General features: G+C 33.5%; 3 protein-coding genes across 4 annotated transcripts; 1 reads left to right on the forward strand and 2 right to left on the reverse strand.

Moving 5' to 3' along the window:
• Nucleotides 3,004-6,576, reverse strand: LOC109355415 (nucleolar GTP-binding protein 1-like). 2 transcript variants are annotated; one of them, XM_019598566.1, is made up of 4 exons: nt 6,476-6,576; nt 5,662-6,322; nt 3,576-4,961; nt 3,004-3,305 (listed from the first exon to the last, which is right to left on the reverse strand). In XM_019598566.1, exons 2-3 carry the CDS (start codon nt 6,306-6,308, stop codon nt 3,581-3,583), a joined length of 2,028 nt encoding a protein of 675 aa, XP_019454111.1. In that variant the 5' UTR covers nt 6,309-6,322; nt 6,476-6,576; the 3' UTR covers nt 3,004-3,305; nt 3,576-3,580. The 2 variants fall into 2 exon arrangements, with proteins under 2 accessions (XP_019454111.1, XP_019454112.1); XM_019598567.1 differs by having other exon boundaries at nt 3,035-3,309; nt 3,581-4,961.
• On the forward strand, nt 8,401-12,642 carry LOC109355416 (tRNA-specific 2-thiouridylase MnmA). The gene is made up of 10 exons (XM_019598568.1): nt 8,401-8,804; nt 8,966-9,040; nt 9,132-9,185; nt 9,691-9,769; nt 9,868-9,995; nt 10,203-10,286; nt 10,724-10,807; nt 11,094-11,245; nt 11,572-11,722; nt 11,833-12,642. Exons 1-10 carry the CDS (start codon nt 8,466-8,468, stop codon nt 12,163-12,165), a joined length of 1,479 nt encoding a protein of 492 aa, XP_019454113.1. The 5' UTR covers nt 8,401-8,465; the 3' UTR covers nt 12,166-12,642.
• LOC109355419 (extensin-like) lies at nt 13,526-14,379 on the reverse strand. Its single transcript, XM_019598575.1, has one exon. It carries the CDS (start codon nt 14,367-14,369, stop codon nt 13,689-13,691), a length of 681 nt encoding a protein of 226 aa, XP_019454120.1. The 5' UTR covers nt 14,370-14,379; the 3' UTR covers nt 13,526-13,688.

The following is a 14,989-nucleotide window of genomic DNA, read 5'->3' on the forward strand; positions in this document are numbered from 1 at the left end:
TATTTAAGAAAATTATTATGCGATACATGTTCGGAGTTAAAAATGAAAGTAAACTGTTATGATTAAGTAATCTATTCACATTTTAAATTTAATGTCATAATCAATATAATTCACTTATCTATTAAAAAGTCACATCAGTTTGGAAATGGGAGGTTTAAGAATTGTTGTGATAGTTAAAAAGAAATCATTAATTTACATCAAGAGAAATAAAATATTTAGAAACATTGAATTAGAACTACTCCATGGAATTTATATTTTCCCTTTATCTATTGGTATAGAAGATTAGTATAAATAAACATGAAATTAGAAAAGATAAAGTAAGAAACATAAAATATTTCAAGGATAGTTATTTTATGTTTTTCCAATTTCTATTAGGATTAGTATAGAAATTTATATAAAATACTTCATGTTAGTTATTTAATAATGTTTATTAATATTAGTATAGAAACATAAAATATTCCAAGGTAGTTATTTTATGTTTTTATAATTTCTATTAGTGTTAGTATAGAAATTTATATAAAATACTTCATAATAGTTATTTAATGTTTATTAATATTATTATATATAAAGATATATGAAGGTAGAAGTTATAAAATAAAATAAAAGTTATAAAATATGAAATTGGAAAACATAAAGTCATAAACTACTTCATAGATGTTATTTTGGGTTTTACCTTTATTAATAGTATAGATATAGATATAGATGTTAAATTTGATGTGAGAGAATATGATTAATATATTGACAGTAATTATCTAAGATTATATGATTTTTCGTAAAAATTAATTAATATTAAAGTTAAAATAAAAAATTGGAAATTATTGTATACTACTAGTTACATGACATTTTACCTTTATGTTAGGATCTTGAACTTGTCTTGATTACATGCCATAAATACCCAATTTGGGTATACTTATATATAAACTAACATCACAGCCTGCAAAATAAAGTTGATTAGAAGAGCCCAAAATATACTTTGTTTATCGAGATTAATACATTTCTGCTACGAACTTATGATAATATATTGTAGACTGGTTTAGATTATTTTCCTTATTATTCTTAAATCAACTTCTAGCAAATATACTATCCTATAGGATTTGTGGTAGTTAGTGGTGGATGTAGAATCTCAACGCTTCTCAAAATCACATTTGATTGTTGGAAGAAACATAGAAAGATCCTCCACTGCTTAGTAACTGGAATAAGCACTAAGTTATTAATCTATAGAAAATAAGCACGCTAAATCATTTTAATAAGCAAAAGAGTAGAAACACTCCTGAATGTGTAAAAGTAGAGTCAGATTAAATTGAATAAATGAAGATATATGATTGGTGGCCCATAGGAACAAGTATCAACCTTATAAATTCTACAAAACCAGAAAGGTTAGAAGAATTGTCAAAAAGTTTCAAGATAGTACAAAGAAAAGTAAGAAAAATGATTAATTGGCATGACCCTAGAGGGGAACAATGAATGACAATTTCAGTGATGAAATCATGTACTTCATGGAACCATAGAATGTGTCATTACGTGATTTTGTTGAATGAAGATAATATATCATAATTCTTGTTTCATTCTATATTTCTAACCAATTAAAATGTATCATTTAATTATTATTTTTTTATAAATTAACATTTTTATATTATTTTGTAAAATTTAATTCAATAGAAATAAAAAGACATGATTGTTTAGAATCTTTCTTTGGATTTGTTTGGGTGTAGGTAGCATTTGTCCACATCAGTTACTCACTTCCAACTAATATATGGTTAATAACACATCATATCATTGCTTGACTTAACATAACTAATGGCCACAAATCCCAAAACCATGACATTTTTTTTCTTAACAAACGATGACATAAGTTGCTTAGAAGTGCATCCTTAATCAAGAAAAAATAGAACGATAGAAAGGAACAAGTGAGGTATAATTACCCATAAAACCTTCCCAAGTCCAAAGGTGTTCTACTATATACGCTTTAACATTATTCCTTGTCGTGGCAAAGTTTGGAACCGTTAATAGACTCTGCTTAATGTTGATTACCTCACAAACAAGAGAAGAGATTCTCTTCATTTTTTAACTTGAAAATAGTTTTTACATAGGGGTTTCTACATTATCAAATATCAATGCATTCATTGTCTAACATAACATGCATGAATGGTAAAAGATAAGCACTAGTGTAAGAAAACTTCATTCCGAGCATATATATTAAGGTTAGTCAATTTTTATAATTTTATGCACTGCTTTTACCCATTTTTTTATGAGAAAAAAATGTTATTCTATATAGTGTCAATCTAGATGATATATTATTTTTTATAAATCTTTACACAAGATATTACATTCTTTTTTTATTTAATCAATGTCTATACAATGTATTAAAAGTATAATTTATTAGTACCAACAAAATAGGATTAAAATAAATCATGTAGAATGGATTATTTATTATTTAAAAAATAATCTTTATGACTGTATGTGGTGTAAGGCCTCACTTAAATATTCAACTCACGTGTAGGTAATGAAAAACATGAACTCTGAAAATGATTAATTTTTTCCCAAAAAATGAAGAATACCCTTCATAGTACAAAAAAAACCTTAAACTTCTTATTGAAGAAGATTAGTTTCTCACAATATCGCAAGAGGTAATATTTTATTTTCACCTGATATTTATTCAGTTTGATCTTATTTAAGAAAGAAACTAAAAAGCAATATAATACATTATTCTATTTTGTAGATAATTTATCCAAATGAGCAGAAAAAATGGGGAAGGGATGTTTTTTTGTCAAGCCTATCGATGAATGAATGGCATCATCCATAATAAAAGTAAGAAGGAAACGAATTATCTACAAAAGTTTCTTCTATTATTTACCCTTATTGACCAGGTGCGGCATACATATAAAAACGTACCGTTTTGCATGCCAAAAGGTCCAGAACTAAGGGTACATACCAAAGCTCTTTTTAGTGATTCAATTTTTGTGCAACACAATATTTTCACGTGGAAAGAACAGGGCTAAAGCATGTGAAACAAACTTCTTCATTGGTCTGAGTGTACATAAACATCAAACAATGACACAACTCATAAAATTCAAACATCGGGTCTCCAAAGTAGAACTAAATAAATAAAGACTAACAACGTTAACAGTAACATTGCAACATGCAGAAGGGCAACATAATATTAAGGGAAATTGAGGCAGAGGTATATAACAAAATCTTCGCTGCCATAACCATACGTTTAAACTGCAACACAACTAAAGAACAAAATTCTTGAAGGCCGCAAACCATGCCAATAGATGTGGCAGAAAAGCATAAATCAGCGTCCCCTGCAGAGAAAAGGAAACTTTAACTGACTAACAATTTTAAAGCCATATTCTATGATCAAACAGATGTATATCTAAATAGGTAAAGCTTAAAGGTCTGCCAAGGAAAATAAACTACTCATGAATGCAGTTGAGTTAGCAATTGTTACAAGAATCAGCATTCAACTACACTCTAATGATTGTTATTGTATGCTGTTATAGCTTACTTGCTGCATACATGACGAATTAAGAGAATGTGCAAGAGTGTGTATGTATAATGGCAAAGAACTTCACCTTTATCAGCGTCTGTCAGTCTTTCCACTGGAGCGCTTCCCAGAATACAAGTGTTTGGGCTTCAGATTAGGTATAACTCTATCAGCTTCTCCACGACGGGCATCCTTGTTTCTCTTTTTATTAGAATTCTTAGCAAGTTTAATAGCCTTGCCCTTTTGAATAGAGTCCTTGAAGCCCTCTCCTGGTACAACTTCATTTGCAGGGCGCGTAACTGACCTGGACCGCGACCGTGACCTACTGAGACGCTGCTTCTTGCTAGGTGTGTCACCATCAATATCCATTCCATCTCCACCATGAGCACTTTCAGGTGATCTATCCCTTTTCCGACCTCTCCTAGACACAGACCTGCTGCGCATTCTGTTAATTGCCAAACTGGGATCAAGCCCCAAAGATGATAGCTGCCTTCCCATTCTTTCTGATGTGAATTGTTTGTCCTTGTCAAATTTCCTTGGAACAGTTGGCCGGCTCTCTGCTGTGCTCTTTTTGATCCGATGCTGTTGAATGAGCAGGCTTTTCTTTTTCCTAATCTCAGCTAAAGCTGCCTGTTGTTCTGGAGTTAATTCAGTTCCATCTATCTCAAAATCATCTTCATCCTCTGCCTGTCTAAACCCATCTTCTCTTTCCAACTCTTCAACTCTATGCAGAATATCAGGATCAATGAAATCATACACATTGTGACCATCCAAAATTTCTGGCAGTATATCTTCTTTCCATTCATCATCAGCTAAAATGTAATGCTTTCTCAAGTTCATCGAGTATACACCTGCCCCTCCATTCTCATTCTCCAGCTCCTTTTCAGTTTTCCTCTTTTCCTCCTCAGCTGCTTGCTTAGACCTAGCTTCTAGAACTGCTGGAGGAATACATGGAAGCCTTTCCTTCTGGTCACGAGGTTTTGGTAATGCAACATGAAACCTATTCAAGCAATCATTAATTTTCTTTGACTTCATCTTTATCTCTACCCTCTGATTCAATAACCTTTCACATGCTGCATTTTTAACTGCCATTACCCCATCTTCTGTCAAAGTGCTCATGGTCAACAACACACCCTCATCATTTGTAATATCTCCGTCTTGACCAATAACAGTCTTCAAGGCTTCAGATTTCATCTCCATGACCAATTTCATGTCTTCCTCAGATAAGCCCTCAAGGGGTTGCAAGTCTGTCTTGTTGCAGACAATAATTAATGGCTTGTTCATGAACAAAGACTTAATGCTATGAAATAGAGCTGCCTGTTGTGCAATAGTGTAACCACAAGACCCAGATATGTCCAAGAAAAACAATATTGCAGCTCTCAAATGTGCCAGAGCAGTGATACTGCACATCTCAATAATATTACGATCTTCAAAAGGTCTGTCCAAAATCCCTGGGGTATCAATAACTTGGTACCTGTTGACATGGAATATAGATGCAGTGAAACTCGTAAGAATCCAAGATCCAACTACAGTAATAATAATAATAATGGACGGTTTGAATCCCCCTCTATTGGTTAAAAGAGATTAAAAGAGATACAAGCAGTGATAAAAAAAGGTGACCTAGTGCATGAGACTCTCATTTAGTGGGATATGGGAAGGGTAAATGGACGCAACCTTGCCCTGCAAGTGGATAAGTTGTTTCCAAGATTTGAATGTTCATAGAAAAAGAGGTGAAGGACTATTGAATATTCTTGTTATCTTCTACTGATAGTAGTGTCATCTCTATTAGGGTGTCATTGATAACATAAATGTAACTAACACCCTACCATTGTATAGAGTGTAAACCAAAATAAGTTACTGAAATGTACTTTAGTTAATGAGTTAGAATGAGTTAATCTCCCAAAGTATTATATCTTCAGCTAGTTGCTAAAAGCACTTACAAAATACAATAGCCAAGTATTTCAACTCATTTTTATGCTTAATGTGAAAATCTAATTCTGGACCAACTACGGATATCAATTATACGAAAATAAATATAAAATGAGCAGCAACAGAATGATGTGTTATTGACCAGCTGGGCAACCATTTTGATAGAATTGCATACTGTAAATAACAACAGCAATGATAAAAGATTAAAAAGGTAAATCCACAGAGAGTAAAATGCTGACAGATACCTGAGGTACTTATAGTCCGTATGCCCTACAAAGAGTGACTTTGTAGTGAAAGCATAAGGCTGTACATCCACATCAGCTCTGGTAATTTTGTTAATGAATGAGCTCTTGCCAACATTAGGATATCCACAAATCAAGACGGTCCTGGTATTTGGATCGATTGATGGAAGCCTAGCCATGTGTTGTCTTATCTGCTCGAGGTAAGCCAAACTTGGGCCAATCCTCTTAAGCACAGTGCACATGCGGCCAAGAGCAGCAACCTTCAGACACTTGCACCGGTATAGTGAGTCACCATATTTCAGCAATCTCACATAATCCTTGGCAATCTTACCAATAAGATTCCTAGCAGTATTGATTTGTCCGAGCGCAAGCTTGTAATGATCTTTGTTGTATAGTACATGGAGTAGATCACCATAAAAAGGATGAATATCATCAAGCCGAGGGAACTCATCAACAATGGTTGAGAGCTTTTCATGAAAGTTCTGTTGAGTGTATTTCACTTTGCGCATATAAAACTGACGGAGACGGGTAATCGCATATCCTTTGTGTACAACTGTAGGTGTCTGACGCTGGGTGCGAGAAAGGATGATATCAATGAAGTCCTTCCCATTTGGTACCACAGTAATTTTCTTGAAGTTATAATGCACCATCTTTACGAATAAACCTATCGCATACAATAATTTATGGTTAAAAATCAACACATCAAATAAAAAACGCACAAATTCAAATATAATGGAACACGCATGGTTTTGAAGCATCAACTACGATTCAAGAACAAATAATGAAAATGCAGAAAGTAAGTAAGGGAAGAATTGACCTGAAAGTTGTTAGGGTTTGATTGAGAAGTAATGGAAGCAGAGAGTGAGAAACTTATACCGACTTTGGAGGCGGCATCAGTGAAGTTTCTCACACAACGAACAATTGAATTTAGGTACAAAAAATATAAGCGAGGAGATTCTTCCTTATTGGGCCCATTTTCACCATGCGTTGAGCCCAGTTCAGAATTTGAGATGACTTTTTTATTTGTTGAGCATTATCTCGCTTAATTTTTTTTACATGAATTATCTTTATTTATGACTTAATAATTGTCAATCTATAAATGATCAATACCATGTTAATATTTGTGCTATTTTCTCTCTCTTTTCATTCCTAAATCGTCTACAATGACACAATATGCTCGTGGAGAATAATATGGGTTGTCCTTCATTAATTTAAAAAATCAATAAATGACAATACATGCAAAGGTAAGTTATTGATGTTCCTAATTTCCGATTCATGCTTTCCAATAATCAATGTCATTTTAGTCTCCTATTTTATAAAATTATAATGGATTGATGAATAGTCTAAATAGACATTCAAATTTCCATTACCCTCACCCTTCATAAATTAATCATAAATGTGATCTTAACATTTTCTTATATGTCCATCCGAATCGAGTTGAACTAGAATTCAGTTAGGTTTGGCTCGATAAGGATTTGTTCAGCTCGAAATTTGACTTGAATTCGATACGAGTTATTTTTTCAGCTCGAATTCGGCTCGATTAAAGTTCACAAATTGATCAGTTCAGTTCGAATTGGTTCATCTAGGCAACTCAAATAATTAATTCATTTTTAAAAATACTACAAATAGATGTGTATATAACATTGTTTATATATAATAACAAAAAACATAAAAAAATAAAATAATGCATAGGTTATGATATAATAACAATAAACATAAAAAATTAGTTTGTATATATTGAGTCAGCTCATAAACTTAATGAGTCGAACTGTATCCAACTTAAATTTGGCTCATTTATTTAACGAGCTAAATAATAAGTCGAATTTTGAACTAATATCAAACTGGTTTGGTTGATTGCAAACTCTATTTTTCACAATTTGAAGTTGAAGTCATATGAGTCTTTGAAATTCGTTAGGATCGAAAGGAATCTCACAACTCTATGAGTGATGATAGATATACTCACATATATTATATACTAATTAGGTTATCATCCAACTTGTGAGATTTAAACTCTTATATAAATTATAATTCAACCTTTATCCACTTCTCATATTTTTTATCAACCATATTTTTTTAATCAAAGCCATTTTAATCTCATGAATACATAATTCACCTAATCTTCAACTAATTCAAACAAGTAAACAAACTAATATAATTCTTGAATTTAATAAATAATTGAAATGTATCCATCCACAGTACAATAGTTTTTTACATTATCGTTACATCATCTACTATTCATATTTATTATTGACTCTCAAATAAAAATATTACAAATAAATGATGGATAATATATACTTATATATTGATAGTGCATAGATATCTTAAATGAAATGATTTATTTGCGAGTTGTGTTTTAGAGACTAATGAAAGGAAATAGAAGAATTCAGAAACAATAAATAAAATTTTAGATAACTTTACAATCTTTTATTTTCCCATCCAAAGCCTAAGTCATTAACATTTTTTATCCAATAAATATATTAGGTATCATTCATATCATATCTATCAATTTTATTTAAGAGTGAATAATTATTAATGTATGATGTAAACAAATCACACTCAAAACTTTCAAGTGATGATGGTACACCCGAGAAAAACTTACTCTTATGATATCGAACTAAAGCTAGAGAGAGAGAGGAGGAGGACTAAAGTGCACAAGTTTAAGAACTAAAAATAAAAAAATAAAAAATGGAGGACTAAAGTTACAATTAAGAAAAGTAGGGACCAAAGTAATAATTAAAAAAAACACGAAAGATGAAACGTCGAAGGATGTAGTAAAAAGGCAGGTTTTGCAAGACAAGCAGCAGAGGATGACGATGATGTTGAGATGGAATTTGAATTTGAATTTGAATTTGATGCCAATGTTGTGTTGTATCAATTCATCTCACTCTTATTTCACATCTCTTCAACTTCAACAACAACCCTTTCGTCGTTTCCCAAGGTTCAAACTTTTCTCTCAACCATCTTTCTCTTCTGCAACTTCTTCACCATCTTTGGACACCTCATATCTCCGTTGTTCCATGCCACATAACCACAACCTCCGTCTTGCCGTTCTTATTAGCGGCGGTGTTGATAGCAGTGTTGCTCTCCGCCTTCTTCACGCCGCCGGTCACTCTTGCACCGCCTTCTACCTCAAAATTTGGTTCCAAGTACTATTTTTCATTTCACTGTAACACAGTTGAAACTTCATTTCTAATTTTATTATATTCAATTGTACAACATTAATTGAACAATGTCTACACACTTTGTTTATTGCTTATTGTTTATTTTCAAATTAGGTTAAATTACACACGTTTATGCTTTTGTGTAGGAAGATTTTGACAACTTTTGGTCACAGTGTCCATGGGAAGATGATTTGAAGTATGCCAAACATGTTTGTGATCAGGTCACCTTCTTCTCAATACTCTATTTTGCTTTATTTATGACATAATTGAATGATGCTAAGGAGCACAATAAATTGATGTTTGCATTTGCAGGTTGATGTGCCATTAGAAGTTGTGCATTTGACTGATGAGTACTGGAACAATGTGGTATGCAACAATGCAATATCCCTTCACCTATTTTTGTACAATCTTTACCCACTTTCCCTCCAAACTTCAAGTGTAGTATTTCCTGTTTTATACAGACTGCATTAATGTTTATGTGCTTGCCTTAGAGTGTGGACTTATCCTTACAAAAAAATGATTTTTGTTATGTAGTAAATCAGAATCTATTTAGTGTTAGGCTGCAATTATAAAAAGTACTTTTAGGGATACCTTTTTTTAAATGTAAATTTGAAGCATTTTAGAGAAACTAGAAAATAGCACTTCTCAAAAAACTGTTTTTCAGCTTTTTTTTACAGGTACTGGACTACTGGTAAAAGTCTAACCAAACAAATATGCAAGTGTTTAAAGTGATTTTTTTAAAATAGTAAAAAAAAACATGTTTTTTGTGTGAAATAATGCTTATACAAGCACCCTTCATTAGTGTATTCATGTTGCAATACTATTGGTGTGTCGGGTGCACCTGGTAGCTGAATTACTAACCTGCATACAGGTTTCTTACATCATTGAAGAGTATCGTTGTGGCCGTACTCCTAACCCAGATGTTCTCTGCAATACGAGAATAAAGTTTGGTATGCATCCCATCACGTGCCATGGTCCAATCTCACCAAGTTGTAGTTTATTTCATGTAATTTCTTTCTGTGCCATAAATCATATATTGTTTTCTTAGGTGCATTCTTGGATGCAATCAACAATATGGGTTTTGACTATGTTGCTTCTGGACATTATGCAAGGGTTGTCCACCCATCTTCAGATCAAATGGATGAGCCTTCTGTTCTAGAACTATCACAAGACATGGTACCAATATGAGATATACTTTTTGCAAGATCTTGTTTGCACTTGTAGATTATAGGTGATATTTCTACACAATTAGTTTTATCTGGAAAATCTTCACTGGTTAACATATACTAAATACTTCACAACATTATTAAGTTCGCTATATTTCTTTGCTTGTTTGTTTATCAATCGGAAAAATATCTTTCATGTGTGGGTTTGAAATTTTAGGTGAAGGATCAAACATACTTCCTTTCACACCTCTCACAATCCCAGCTGAAACGACTTCTTTTTCCACTTGGTTGTATTCCCAAGGTTTGTACTGACTGCCTCGGTCACATTTACAATGCTGAAGTTGCATCTTATTTTGTCAGTGATTCGGTATTTTTATGTTGTCTAACGTGAGAACTCAGGCAGTGTGTAAGTGTGTTCAGAATATATGCTAGACTTTGAGTCCCTTTAATTGCTGCTTAGGGTTGAAAATTGAATGCTATTTTGCACTGACCATTTACAAGGGCGAGTTATTGCGTTCTGTATTAAAATTTCTTTTATCATCTTTTACTTGCTGACATTCACTTTTATTTGTACATCGCTTGCTATCCATTTTTTAATGATGTTTAACATGAGTACTCAGGTAATATGTTTTCGTATGAACTTTGTTTCTATCATTTTCTCTATGCAGACATGCTTTGTTTTCTTTAACACCATGATATTATGAAGAAAATTATTGTCTCTTGCCTCGTTATCTGCAGGATGAAGTCCGTAGGCTTGCCTCAAAATTTGATCTTCCAAATAAGGATAGAAAGGATTCCCAAGGAATATGCTTTTTGGGCAAGGTATGCTGAGTGAAAAGCTCTTTTATATTGTATCTATGACTATGTGCAAAGAAATATATGGTTCGTCTACAAATCACTATTGATCTTTCGAATTGTTTTCAATGAAGATGGTTAAAATAAAAAGGACATGTATGACAATGTTCATTTTGGATAATTGTTGCTATTATTTAATTTTCCATGTTAAAACTTTTAATACTATCATTTTGTTCACATGCATACTATTGTTTTGAGGCAAGCCTTGAAGGTAGTTTTCTCTTATGACTAGATTTATTAACTATTTGAATAGATAAGGTTCAGTGACTTCGTTGCACGGCATATTGGGGAGAGAGAAGGTATCATCCTGGAAGCGGAGACTGGAGATTTTCTTGGCAAACATCGAGGCTTCTGGTTTTATACTATTGGTCAGCGCCAGGGTCTACGGCTACCTGGAGGCCCATGGTTTGTCCCCTCCCTATTTCTTTCTGACACCGGCTGTATTTATCTGATAAATTTCCAATCTTATCTTATAATTATACATTTTCTTTTGCATTGAAGATAGGACTGTATTTTAAAATTATGAATCCATGTTTGCTTGTTGCCCTATACAATTTTAAAGATTTGTCCATTCACTTGGAAGAGAGCAATGTTTTTGCCACAACAATTTTCTCCACCCCGAGCCATCTAAAAATTTGCTTTAATGGTTTTCATATCTATATACCGAATTACCAACTATGTGGTTATTAAAAACAAAAATAAATAAATCATACCATTGTTATCTCATGCAGGTATGTTGTTGAGAAGGACATTAAAAATAATGTGGTTTTCGTGTCAAGAAATTACTTTTCCTTTGACAAAAGAAGGCGCATATTTCGTGTTGGCTCTTTTAAGTGGCTTAGTGGGCAGCCCCCAAGCCAGACAACTCAGATCCAATGCAAGGTGGATGAATATCTTGAATATCAGTATCAATTTATCTTCAACGTTGTTATAAACATTTTCCTTATTTATATTTCTTGAAGACTTGAAGTTATGTATCTTAACCTTTTCAGGTGAGACATGGTCCTGGGTTCTATAATTGTAGCTTAGAGATGGAAGATGGAGGAGATGGCATTGGAGACTCTGCTGTTGTTCGCATATCTGAAGATGATCAAGGCCTAGCTGCCGGGCAGTTTGCAGCCTTCTACGAGGGAAGAACATGTATAGGCTCTGGTGTGATTTTGGAGTCCTGGGACGATCAAAGTTTTCCTGTATGTACAAAAGCGTTGGAAATTGCAAAAATGGAAGATAAATCGAAGCTTGGGAATCCAGTTAAGATAAAAGTTAAACCAGACAGCCCACAGGAGGTTCGCAGTTCCACAGAGGTAGCAAGCAAAGCATCATAAGGGAGTAAGAAATTCTGGAGTTTCTGCCACCGAACAAAATATGCAGACATGTCAGAGGATTGTAGCTTCCATATTCGATTTCAATGCTAGAAAAAAACTGGCAGAAGTGGATGTACATGTGGGTTATCTGGTTTTTGGTTCAGGAATGTTCTTTTATACATGTTCGGGGAAGCCATAAATATTTTTTGTAGGGATGGATGGGTACTTTAGTTGCAATGCAAAGGTTAGTAGGAAAGTAAGAGCTCTCAATATTAAGTGTTTTGTGTTAATTATGTATAGCTACCTGCACATGGTTCAATGTGTTGTACTTCATTGACAAAATACCTTACCTTAATTGGTTGTTCCTCTCATTGTTATTCCAATCAGTTATGGTACTAAAAAGTAGTTAAGGACATTGTAATCTTGTAAGAATAGCAATTGGGTCATTTAAGAAGGGAAATCCTTTGAAAATGGGAAGCTCTTGAAATCCTTCTCCAATTCTTATTCATTCAATAAAATTATTTATGTCACAATTTTCTTTCTTGACTTCCTAACAGATAGGTGTAAAACTTTCTTCACTTCCCGCTCCTAGTTTTATAATTTTCTTTCTAATTTCCTTAATTTTTTAATGTTTTTTCTTTTCTTTTTGGTAGTATAAGTAGGGCATGTGTCATTCATTGTTCTTTATAAATGGACATGCTTGTGTTGGTCCTTATTTTGGTGAGACATAATGGCAGCAAAATCCATTTTGGCAATGTTACCTGTGCATATAAGTCAATGAAGAGAATAGACAGAAGAGAGAGTTTGTGAGGATTATTTTTCGAATCTCTTTTAAAATAATACCTTCATGATTTCCTTTGGTGACATAATATATTAGCTAAAGAGAAGTTATTGGATAATTCTTATCACTCATGCACTTTAGATTGAGGACTAGGGATGCATTCTAGTGAGCAAAACTCTCCCATTAGTTGGATATAGACTTTGTAGTATTTTGTCTTAGCAAACTTTACCTTCTCCTTTGTATAAGTAAATTAAAAAATACAGCAATATCAAATTCAGAGTTAAAAAAATACATTCAATTTTGTTTGTAAATTCTGGAACTCTACACAATGCCAAATTATTTTGAATTGTTGCATTGGAAACACATAAAAGGCTAAGCGTGTCTTAAAACATGAATTAGTTTTGGAATTTTACTGTGACAATCTTTTCATTTTTAATTTATCCTTTTTTTGGTAACATTATATTACTGTAAAGGGAAATAACATCACTGTTTTTTATATCTTTTCTTTAACCTATCAATGGAACTTCACCAAAATCATAAATATAATTTCGAAGATGGGAATATTATAACTCTAACAACAAAGAGTTACAATGAGACATCATATGAAAATATGAGAAAAGAGATCAAAACAAACATTTGAAGAAACGCTGATACATGCATAATGACAAAACATAATAACACTGAGCCTCTTATTTCACTGTCTCTACTATATAATCAATGAAGGCTTATATAATTAAAAGGGACAATCATGTGTCACATAATCTTAGTACACCGGAGGCGGGGGTGAGCTATAGAGGTAGGGGTGATATGGTGGAGGGGGTGACGGAGATGGTGGAGGTGGTGAAGGAGATGGGGGTGGTGGTGACTTATAGACATAAGGCGGAGGAGGCGATGGAGAAGGTGGAGGTGGTGAAGGTGATGGAGGAGGTGGTGAAGGTGATGGAGGAGGTGGTGAAGGTGATGGAGGAGGTGGTGAAGGTGATGGAGGAGGTGGTGAAGGTGATGGAGGAGGTGGTGAAGGTGATGGAGGAGGTGGTGAAGGTGATGGAGGAGGTGGTGACTTATAGATATAAGGTGGAGGAGGCGACGAAGAAGGTGGAGGTGGAGACTTGTTTACATATGGAGGAGGTGGTGAAGGAGATGGTGGAGGTGGGGACTTGTAGAGATATGGCGGAGGAGGTGAAGGTGAAGGTGGAGGTGGAGACTTGTAAGCATATGGGGGAGGTGGTGAAGGAGATGGTGGAGGAGGAGACTTATAAACATAAGGAGGTGGTGGCGATGGAGATGGAGATGGTGGAGGAGGAGATTGGTAGTAATATGAAGGTGGTTGGTAGTAGTAGTAGGGTTGCCCTGCATTGTAAGGGTGATAATCAGCAACAACAATGGTAGCAATTAGGCAAAATGCAACTGCATATATCAGTCTAGGCCATTGTGAGGTTCCCATCTTGCTTGGTGAACAAGTATGGATTCTAACCCTTTATATAGTGTTACCCTTCTTCACTGTGGTTACAACATTTCTTTCTTAAACTCATTTATAAATTGGATTCATGTTTTCAATGCATTTTTTAGATGCATGTATACAACTTAACACAAAGTTACTGAGATAAAATTAAAGATATACAATATTTTGATATACAGATAATAAGATATTTTTATACTTTCAATATATCATATATATGGATAATTATTCACTCTTAAATATATTTAAAGATGGTATATGTTTTGGAGGTTGATGCACCTTTGTTTTTATATGTTATTTTATATTTCAGGTTGATGTTTTTGTTTTGCAATAAGTGTGAGTTCACATTTTCCACAATAAGACATAGTCATATAAGAGGGGTTGGGGTAATGGCATTGAGTTCTTGCTAATTATATTTGATCAAACATTGTAAAAACGCGTAGAGGCTCATAGCAGAGAGCTATATGCATTTTTAGAGAGAATATGATCTTATTAGAGTAAATTACATTGACACCTCTGAGTTTTAGAGAAATTATATAAACCACTTAGAACTTTTTAAAACCACGCAAACCACCCCTATTTATATATATATATATATATATTAT

This window comes from Lupinus angustifolius, chromosome LG08, assembly GCF_001865875.1.
Source record: "Lupinus angustifolius cultivar Tanjil chromosome LG08, LupAngTanjil_v1.0, whole genome shotgun sequence".
In the NCBI taxonomy this organism is placed as follows: Eukaryota; Viridiplantae; Streptophyta; class Magnoliopsida; order Fabales; family Fabaceae; genus Lupinus; species Lupinus angustifolius.

Excerpts from the sequence above, each read along its gene's own strand:
- LOC109355415 (XM_019598566.1), bottom strand. The coding sequence starts at position 6,308 with ATGGTGCATTATAACTTCAAGAAAATTACTGTGGTACCAAATGGGAAG. Across the intron at positions 4,962-5,661 it reads ACGGACTATAAGTACCTCAG|GTACCAAGTTATTGATACCC; the intron begins GTATCTGTCAGC and ends CCATGTCAACAG.
- LOC109355416 (XM_019598568.1), top strand. The coding sequence starts at position 8,466 with ATGACGATGATGTTGAGATGGAATTTGAATTTGAATTTGAATTTGATG. Across the intron at positions 9,996-10,202 it reads TAGAACTATCACAAGACATG|GTGAAGGATCAAACATACTT; the intron begins GTACCAATATGA and ends TTGAAATTTTAG. Across the intron at positions 10,808-11,093 it reads GAATATGCTTTTTGGGCAAG|ATAAGGTTCAGTGACTTCGT; the intron begins GTATGCTGAGTG and ends CTATTTGAATAG.
- LOC109355419 (XM_019598575.1), bottom strand. The coding sequence starts at position 14,369 with ATGGGAACCTCACAATGGCCTAGACTGATATATGCAGTTGCATTTTGC.